General features: G+C 35.1%; 1 protein-coding gene across 1 annotated transcript; it reads left to right on the forward strand.

The window, feature by feature from the left end:
* The first annotated feature begins 1953 nt into the window (after window positions 1–1953).
* Window positions 1954–2889, forward strand: LOC120600672 (putative olfactory receptor 2B8). Its single transcript, XM_039860145.1, has one exon. The coding sequence runs from the start codon at window positions 1954–1956 to the stop codon at window positions 2887–2889; it is 936 nt and encodes a 311-aa protein (XP_039716079.1).
* The last annotated feature ends 8108 nt before the right edge of the window (window positions 2890–10997 follow it).

Consider the following 10997-nt stretch of genomic DNA (forward strand, 5'->3'; position numbering starts at 1 on the left):
TGCTTCTCTTGTCCCCATCCTGCAGATGAGGAAAGTTAGGCACAGAATTTTGGCCTGAATCGTGGAAGGTCTCTCGGCTGGTGAGTGGTGGAGCCAGGCATGTCACCGGTGCTCCCCAAAGGCGGATCCCATGCATTTCGCCACCAGGTGTAAGATTTCCTGATTGTGTGTCATCTTGTTGTCAACTGAGAAATTCACTGCAAATGTATTTGTTATCATTATGATCACGCCTAAAAATCACCATAACACTTTTTATTTGCAGCAGAACTTTCTAAATGCTGTTTAGGGGGCCTGGAAAGAAACTTCATAACCTCTACCGCTAACTTGATGAAAACAGGACTGTGATTTAATTACTCTCTTCTCCTTTATCCCCAGACTTCATAGTTTACATAATTTAGTTTACCAGTTTATGGAATTATTTGATATGAAAAGCCGTGATTTAAATCAAAATTCAAGAAAGCTTTCTAAAATGTAATACATATGAATCAATATTGTTTGAAAAAGCAAGTTTCACATCAAGTAGTCTTTTTCATGACCTGTAACTACTTGGCTCTTAAATGTTTTCTTGATAAGTTTCCCCATTCCCTCAGAAATCACTTTGCAACTTTCCACTGGACTGTAAACTGTATGAGAGTATTGAAAATGTATGCTGTTTACTAGAGTATACCAAGCATCTGGTACATATTAGATTATCAAAAAGGTATTTTTGAGAGGAAGACAGGAAGAAAACAGTAAAGGAAGAAAGGAAGAAAAAATTAAAAAAAGAAAGAAAAAGAAATAACGAATGGATGAATAGATAAATGATTGACAACTTCTTCTTGCTATTGTAACTGTGCCTCTCTCTAGGACTTTTCATTATCTCATCGCTTTCAGTAAATCACTGCTTTTAATTGGCTGCAGACTGGAAGTCAGTTTACCAAACATACTAACTCTATATATGAGCTAAGAATAAGAAGGCACAGGGTGGGGGCTAAGGAGCTCTCAGTGACTACACCTAGTGACTTTAACTTGTCTGGATTTAACTTAATAATTAAATTTTGTTAATATATAATATGTTAATAGCATACAAAATAATTTAATTAATATATGATACTAATTAATTCATTAATATTCCTTCTCTTAAATGGTTATTATTGGTGAAGTGAATTCCAGCTAAATGTAGAACTACTGTATGTTATTAAAGCTATTAGTAATAGATGGCATTTATTTGTGGATTGCTTTCTACATGTAAACATTGCCTTAATTCTTTATATAGATTATTTAATCTTCAAAATTTTCACAAAATTGGTTCTATCATTATTCTTATTTTACACTTAATAAAAACATCCAAGACCTCCAAATATGGAAGTGGTGATGATGGGAGAATTGGCAATTAATGTGCTCTATGACCAGTCTTTGCTGTTGGTATGCACGGTCTTTGTTCTTAGGGTACCAGGGTGCCTAAACACTAGTAGGCTGCATCAGGGTAATACAGTAGCAGCACAAATTGCTGTTCCTACATTTACTTATAGGTTAGTGGGTAGCACATGAAGCTATGCCCTTCACTGCTGTTTACTTGAATGGTGCATCATGATACTCTGTTGTTAGATATAAATGAAGACATGATTGGATCTTTTTGAAGAGGTAAAGTAAGAGCACAGCTTTGAAGAATAAATAGATTTTGGAAAGACTATAAACAGGCAAAAAACCCCATTTCCTTAAAGAAAGGAGAAGAATATCTGCTTAACTTTAATGAGTATTTGAATTTGAAATTCTTTATCTCATGAGAAGAATATTGCCTCTAAAAGCAGAAGAAATCTTTCCATTTGTAGTACAACTCAGATACTCAAGATATAATCTCAGACCAAGACCTTTTGTTTGTGTGTCTTAAATTTCAAACATTGTGACATATAGGACATTTGATTTTGTCTTCATGTGAGTGGATGATTTAGTGAGAGGTAGGTGGCTTGAAAAATGGCTACGACAAAAACAAACTTCACTGTGACTGAATTTGTGTTTCTGGGGCTCTCATCACAGCCACAGATGCAGCTCATTCTTTTTGTTATGTTCTTGTTCTTCTATTTATTAACAGTAGCTGGGAACATTATTATTTTCACTATTATCCAGATAGAACCTCGTCTCCAAACCCCCATGTACTTTTTTCTAACTAATTTATCCTTTCTGGATATCTGCTACATATCCACCAATGTCCCACAAATGCTCTCCAACATCATGGGAGGAAAGAAGACCATCCCATTCTCCAGCTGTGCCACTCAGATGTACTTCTCTCTCTCCTTTGGAATGATTGAATGTGTGCTCCTTGGTGTCATGGCTTATGACAGATATGTAGCCATTTGTCATCCTCTTCATTATACTATAATGATGAACCGAAGCACTTGTATCCAGTTGGCAGCCATTTCTTGGTCCAGTAGCTTTCTGAGTTCCATGGTTATCAATGTCCTCACCTTGAGTTTGCCCTACTGTGGGCCTAATGTCCTGAATCACTATTTTTGTGAGGTACCTTCCATCCTAAGGTTGGCTTGCACGGATACCTCATTCACTGAGATGGTCGTTTTTATCTTCAGTATCATCATTGTCTTCATTCCTTTTCTCCTCATTGTTGTTTCCTATGCCCGAATACTTCTATCGGTTCTCAGGATGCAGTCTGCCGCTGGGAGACGCAAGGCACTGTCCACCTGTGCCTCCCATCTGACAGTGGTGGCCTTATTCTATGGAACTGCCATCTTCACGTACATGAGACCTCAGTCAAAGTCCTCCAGGGCTGGAGGAAAGATCATTGCCGTGTTCTACACTGTGATTACACCCATGCTCAACCCCTTGATCTATAGCCTAAGGAACCAGGATGTGAAAGGAGCTTTAAGGAGAGCTATTGCAAAACAGAGGACTTGAGAGCTCTTAATGAGATGCTAAGGTTAACTGTTTATGTAAGACCATTGACTTCTGAATATGAAGTAAGGGAGTGAAAAATGGCTTGGGCAGTTAACATCTTCCCTGCCACTCATAAAAGACACATTAATCCAGCTGCAAACTTGGCAGGAAACCTGTGTCTCCCAAGGACAAACCATGACTTTACTGTGTCAGAGCAACTCCCTCCATTGGGTGACTACTCTTTCCTTACTTCCTGAAAAATCTTGGTTCCCTGAAATCATAGACTATCTGAAATTAATGGCTTAAAATTAAGTCAGTAAGATGAAACATCTTACTCCTGTCTGGAGGATCTAAAGTACTTTGATATAGAGAGGAATTCTTAATTTCTAACTTGGGTCAGAACTTTGGATAAAGGATTTTTGGATGCAACATCTTAATTTTGTAGTTTCCAAGGAAACAGGATTTTGCATCTACTTTGTGCTTTAGACCTTTATTAAAATATTGCTTCATTTAAATTTCATTTGAACTCCATCTTTCCTGAAAATCCTGGTGTGTAATATTTCTTTTTGCAGTGGATAAATAAATCTGATTTTATTTGATGACAGTTTTATTGTTGGTGTTCTTAGGCTAATTGTGCGGATAAAGGACAATAATGATCAGAAACAGATTTGGTTAAATGTTAATTAATGGATTAATTAGTTCATTCACTATGTATCATTGAATTACTATATAACACAATGTTAAATAAAATAAAAATACTTCTTTTCTTTATGCCTATATAAATATTTATAATATACATATAATATATACACGTATACTGATAAATTGTGATAAATGCATTAAAGGAAATACTCATCAAGGGGCAGTGACAGACAATAATAGGTAGGGTGACTTTCTCTGAGGAGGCTGCCTACAAAGACTAAGAGAGGTAGAAGTGAGATTGGGAAGAGCTTTCTAAGTAGAGGGTGGTTGCGAACAAAGTCTGTGAAGAAATGAGAGAGTTCGCTCTGTTTGAGAGAATAAAGGAAACTAGTGAAAAGCGGAGCAGCAGGAAGTGTGTCTGGGGAGGTGAGTCTGGGGAGGCAGGCAGCAGCCGGATCACACAGGGCTGAGTTGACTATGGCAAGGAGTAGGGATTTATTCTTACTAAAATGGGAGTATTATGAAGAAGGGTAATATGACACAACTTATGTTTACAAAAGGTTTTTCTGGATGCTGTGTGGAACACAGATATATAAGTATGTCACGAATTTGTGGAAATGAATATTTTCTGTTTTGAATCTTTTCAACCAGTGGTATCTTTGCAAAGAATTATTTTTTAAATTAAGAGAATAGCAGAATATAATTAGCATTAATATACTCAATAAGTATAAATAAGGTCTGTGATTAACATGCTGCTAAATTAGAGATAAACTGTTTCTAAAATTGTTTCTCATTTATTTCACAATTTAGAGTAAAATAAAAAAGATATAATTCACCTTTTAGAGATAACCAACTACTAAAATACAACTGTCTTTCACCTAGACGTAAAGGTCACATAGATCTGTAAATGAAATTTCACAGATTTACAATTCGTTTAAAAGTAAAAGGAAAAATTACTAACAAAATATTTGAATTCATTACATAGTAGGATATGTTTTTGTATGTTTGTCTTGATATATAAATGACTTAATATGTTTTATATTTGCTTAAAAAAAGAAAGGACTAGAAACATATACCTCTAACCAACTTTCTCCCAAACAAATGATTTGAAGTGAAAGGTAGCATTTAAAAATTTCCCAAACGTTATAAGTAAGAAATACATGTTTAGTTGGTTGTTTATAAATTAAATATTTGTTTTTCTAGCAATTCATTATTCAGACCAATTGTTTTACCTATTTAGTCTATTTCGACTAGTTTATTTGGATCAGTATTATAAATCTAGGAGACTGTTTTTAGAATGAGAATAATAAAATTATAATTCAAAAGTTTTAATTAATAGCTTAATATGAGTTAGTATGAGTAAGTCATTTCTTTTCTATGGGTCTCATTTTCTTCATTTACAAAATGAGACAGTTGTTGGGTTAGATAATCTTTAAGTATCTATGCATGTATCTATGTATCTATATATTGTCCTCTTTTAATCTATCTATATCTATCATCTCTCTACCCATATCTAACTATCTCTGTTTTCTCTAGAATAGATTTATTATAAAATTGATATATTATAAACCTGTCAAAATTTCTTCTGAAGTGGCTTTATATTTTTATTTTTTTGGTTTTGGTTGGTTAATTTTAAGGACAATAATGCAATGTTGAGAGGTTTTAATGTCATCACTACAGTTATCGAGGATATAATAAATACTACTATCATATAATCATGTTACAAGCTTTCTTAATAGTATCTTTCCCCTTAAAGTAAAAAAAAAAAAAAAATTTAATATTCCAGTTAGATTCTAAAATACTGAAAAGGAATAGAGTTATAATGAAATTAATTATTCATCATCAATATCACCCATTCAGCATAATCTGAAAGCTGAACTGCTTCTTTGCTAACATCTCTTATTTTGTCTCTTTCCGTCATTTATTCATGCTATAGTGACTTTTCTAGACTATTTGACCTTGCAAAGACTCAGCTCACTACTCATAGGCAAGTGTGAGTCTTTCAACAAGTGCTTCACAATACAATCTTGTCTAAATCCAGACTAATCAATCTAATCAAATCACCAGACTGAATGTAGTCATGAATTCAGCCCTGTATTAAGGTTCTCCAAACCTCTTCCCAAATTATGATCAATCTGTAGCTTTCTACAATGCTGTACACTTTCCTATTCTACAGAACCCTGGATGAGAAATCAGGAGAAATTAGTTCTAATCCTAGTTCTATTTCTTATAAACTAAGAGAACACCGATGTGCCATTTAAATTTCTATAACTCCAGTTTCATCGTCTTAAAAAATGGGGCCAAAAATGCTCTCCTATGAATCTCAAGACCTCATACATAATTTCTTTAGGTTTCCTGAGATCCAGAATTGGGACTAGATTTTGGTAGTTCTTCTCTAATCCAATAGGCCATGGACATTAATCTGTTCAATGAGCATTTGTTGATCACTTATTATGTCCCAGGACCTGGAGATAAAAAATGAGCTTGCCTTAAAATCTCATAGTCTACTAAGGAAGCCTGCATATTCAGGAGTATAAATGTTATAGCAGAATTATGTGCATAGTATTTCTCTCCTATAAAAATAAAAAAGCATTATTAAGACCTGAGTGGTTAAAGGTACTACCTGTTTTTCATATGTATTAATATTTGAACTAGGGCATTTTTGAGAGCAAAATGAAGCACTATTGATACTTACTCCAGAATAACAGATGAAAACCAAACTGCCTTGAGCAAGAGGGACAACTGTCCATGGTGACGTTATCTTGCTTACTCCTCCCAACAACCCCATGTTGTAGGTATTATTGGTATTATTAGTGAGTCCAGGAATGCTTTATAGAAGTGATGATTGATATGCCACATAATAAAGAAGTGGTTTTTAGGTGGGTTAATAAAGTTTGTAGCATAGGGACTAGTAGTATAAGCAAAAGTATACAAAGGGAGAAATTTCATGGTGTATTAGAATTTAATGTGATTTGAACTTTTGAGAGGTGGGATCTAGAAAAAATGGCTGAGGATAAAGCTAAAATGTAGAATTTCAGATGTCATCTGTGGGTGCCATTCATAGTGTTGATTAAGAGCTCCTAGTTTAGTGTCCTAAAGCTGGGTTTGAAGGGGCTTGTTCTCATTAACACTGATCTAACAGAGTTAAACACACAGACACCAAAACGCTGCTTCCAAAGTCCCTCCTATACCTTCACAGTTTAATACTCCCTGAAGCTGTTTAAAGCACAATACACATTTCTTCTCATTTTTCACAAACATTCCTTACATATCCATTGTGAACTCACTATTGCAATGGGAAAACCCAGGTACATCTTATATAGTGCCTGCCTTTAAGGCATTTACACATGTATGTGCATAGCTATAATATGCACACACACAGCCATAGGTAAGTTATAAATAAAAGAATCTTGCTGTTCAGAAGACTGGGATTTTTAATCAGTCTGTAAATGAGAGAGAAAGAGAGTGGTTGGTGGGGGGCGGGGTGGGGCGGGGAGGGCTTTTCAAGGAGTGGTATTTAAGCTGGCTTTTGAAGAAAGAGGAGTTTGGATGTTCTGAGACATGGAGTTGGTGCTATCAAAGACGCAGAGATTGGAGAGGGTAGAGACTTGGGAAGGACAAAGAGATAGAAAAATGCAAGTATCATTCAATAAATAATTTTACAGGAGAATCTGTTGCACTAAGAGAGCAGGGAGGAATAATACCAGAGAGGTGATTTAAGGAAGAGGACTTAGAATGCCAAACAAAGGACTTTGACAATTGTATAGCTCCTGACTTAATTATGGAAGAGGGCTAACTATGGAATAGAAAAGGAATCTTAGACACTAATTATTCCAGGTATTTTGTCTAAGGCAGAGATTAAAGGCAGGGATTTCAGTTTAAATTCTTCTCCTGGGAGAAGACCAGACATATGTCAAAATGTAAGAGTTTTATCCAAACCCTATTAAGAAAAGCACACCATTTTAAATCTGCTCCAAGTAGCCAGAACCTATTCAGATTTACCAATTTACAGATTATGGAGTTATACTGTTTTCCCCAAAGGTTGCTCTGCTGATGGATATGTGACAGTATTTTGGGGAGCGAAGAGGAAGCTTCTCCAGAATCTATAAGTGATAAACTCCCTATTCTCCAAGCAATAAACTCCCAAGTCCTTAAATTAATGCCAGATATTGAGCTACGTTCTAACTTTACCCTTCCAGAGAGCAACCAGACAAAATGACCCATGAACATGTCCCATGGTTCCAGCCTCTTTGCTTATGTTTACCATGTTTCCTTCTTCTGACATTCCTTGCTTCATTTGCTTCCCTGATTAATTATAAGCCATGCTTCAAAAACAACACAGATGTCCCCTCCTCCATAAAGATACCCTGATCTCTCAAGAGAAAATGCTGCCTTTTTAGTGTGAGCTTCCAAAGCACTTTGCCTGCATTCTGTTTCATCATTTATTATTATTTTTTTTCTGTGATACAGGGTTTTTACATTTATCTTATCTCCCTATGCATATAATTTCCATGAAGTCAGGAAATTATGTATACATATGTATATCATACTATAAAAAATATAAATGTATCACATTGTCCACCACATCTTAAACACGGATTGTTTAAAAAAACTCACCTGAGGTTATATAGCTTGAGCATGGAGGAAGCAGAATTGAATCTTAGCTGTATCTCTGACATCTCCCTTTTTAACCACTTCTGCATCAATTTTTGCCTTTCACAGTTCCTGGTATAGTGACTACCAACTCTACGTTGATTAAAAGAACACCAACTCATATGATTTCTGCAGTCTATTATAGAAAATGTAATTGATACATTTATCTTTGTTATGATTTTATTACTGCACCGAAATTTTAACATATGAAAGAGAATTCAGGCCTTTTCAAACATAAGGCATTTATTGGTTTCTTAGTTGAGTAAACTAAAAGGATAAGTAAGCTATAAATAATAGCCCCCATTTTATTGATAAGGAGACCAAAGTAGAAAGATATTAATGTATTCATGTGAAATAACTATTGATGGGACTGAACTAAGATCAAGGTGATCAAACTTTTATTCATTTTTCTCCTGCCATTATAAGTGATATGTATGCTTCTACCACCAACTACATAGTAAACAATCTCTGTACTTTATTGCATCACATTGATAGCTTAATTATGGATAGTTAAAATATAAATGAAGAAAAAATAAAAGCAACTAATGTTTATTAAGTGTTTTTACATGACAGATTCTTTACAGAGATTACAGCATATCCTTTGAAAAATGTCAAAAGGTAAACTTCATTCTCATTTAGTAGATGAAGAAATTGAGGTTTACAGAGATCTAATAACTTGCCCAAGATCATGTAGCTAGAAAATACCATGGCCTAGGTGAGAGTTTCTTGCTTAACAGTCTAAGACTTGTTGTTTGTCATTAGAATGAAAAGTGTAGCTCTTCCATTAGTCCGACAAGTTTGTTGACCTGTTTGAGAGCTTTATTTTATATCATCTTTCAAATGAGGATAATGCCTATCTCTAATAATTGTTATAGAAACTTAATGAGATTTAAAGTGCTTTATTTATTGACCAGATACAATAATTAATTAAGAAATAAACCCAGTCTTCAACAAGGTCACTGAGATTCAAAGATTTTCCTGATTCTAAGGCAGTGTCTCTTTGAACTATAATATATATTTGTTATAATCTATACTTAGTTTGTAGTTGTTAAAGAGTGACATTCAACTGAGTAAATTTGAAGATCTAATTGGCTTTAATTCATTCATCCCATCTAGCAACTGGAAGGAAGCTCCAGGAGTTGTACAAAATGAAAGGTTTTTATAGGAAGAAGGGTGGAGGAAGAGAACTTAAAAAAAAAAAAAAAACAAAACAAGGATTATGTTCAGACCAGGATGCCTTTAGGAGGAATGGGAACTGCAAAAGGTTTTCCTCACATGGATTGCCTCTTCTGTTTATGGGGGACTGAGAGGGCCAAAATGAGATCAGTTTATTGGTGTTGACTAAAAAATTACAAACTGTTTGCTCATGATTATGTTTGTGGGAGAGGTTAAAACAGCAACCAGGTCAGTTATTAAATCTAGGTTTGGTATCATGGGTATTACCACAAATGATACCATTTTGGGCCTGTGGTTTTCTTTTTAATACAGTTACTGAAATAGGAATGCCCTATTTCCTTATTTTTCACACAGCATATAGATTTACATGTCGGATTATAAAAAAAAAAGGAACTGAAGGCTAAATCTCTGGATGGTTTCTGAACTGCCAACTCTACATCTGTCTATTAGCTGCTGTACTTTCTCTATAATGTAACACCGGGAATGTGTTTTTGGAAATTCATCATGTGATTGGGTAATTGTGAACTGACGCAGTTGCAACTCATATATAATGACACCCATTTAAAGAGCTTGGTAAATCCTGCATCTTTTATCCCTAAAACCTTTGGTGACTTTCATAATGAATGTAGCTGTTCTACACTTTAGGGCAAGCATTGTGTTTTCCTGAACTTGACTATATTGCATGGAGGAAAGATTGAGGTAGAAAGATTACTGATTATAAGTATTTAAAACTGATAGTGTGATGGAGTTTCAGCATATCTGATAAAACTTAGCTTTCCTCAGATCCCAGTCTTCTGCCTTTACCTGCTGTTGATACCTGGCATTCTTGTTTTTTAATTAAAAGTTTGTAGCTTTGAGAACACACAAAAAAGGAGTTATGTCATTTATTGTCAGTCATTGATACATCAGGCTTAATTAGACTATTCTTGAATAAGGACCTGGGGATGATGGTGGGACGTGGGGAGACCCTTGGCACCCAAGGAAAAGTCAAGGATCTAAGGAATATCAGAAGAAGAGAAAAAGGCATAGGGAAACTTTCAGATGGAAGCAGGACAACTAATCCTATAGACATTACAGCTTTGCTATCGTTAGCCTTAGTGTTGACCCAAACTGTATCTTTCATAGGGTCCTAGAGTCCTGTGGTTTCCCCAAGGGCTGAAAGGATGTCAATATGTGAAGCTGACAAAACTTAGATGTTCACCCCTTTAAAATATTAGGCAGAGGAGATCAAAGAGATCCAGCGATTATTTGGTAAAACCAACCACTTTCCAGAAGGGAAGTCTGAAGATAGAAAAGAAAAGGCTCTTGATTAATGGTGAGAGCAGTTTCAGAGAGTTAATGCAGTAACTGAAACCACAACAAACTCCTTGTTGGCAAATGTCTGCCTTATATTTGTATGCTCCATAACCTGGCACGTATCTAGCACTTTTGCTGAATATGAGTAGATGGTTCCAGGGCTGAGTTAAGTCATTCCTTATGCTAGCTCTATTCCCCACGTATTTAACTAAATTTTCTCTGACTTCCTTTCAGAGTAGAGAAATAGTCAACATTTGTGCTTGTCATTTCTTATGACCCTGAAAAAATACGTTGTAAGGTAATTGGCTATTTATTCTCTCTATCAAGTCCTGTCTCCATTTCTAATCAATATGTGACCCAAT

The sequence above is a fragment of the Pteropus medius genome, unplaced genomic scaffold, assembly GCF_902729225.1.
Source record: "Pteropus medius unplaced genomic scaffold, Ma_sr-lr_union100, whole genome shotgun sequence".
Taxonomy (NCBI): Eukaryota; Metazoa; Chordata; class Mammalia; order Chiroptera; family Pteropodidae; genus Pteropus; species Pteropus medius.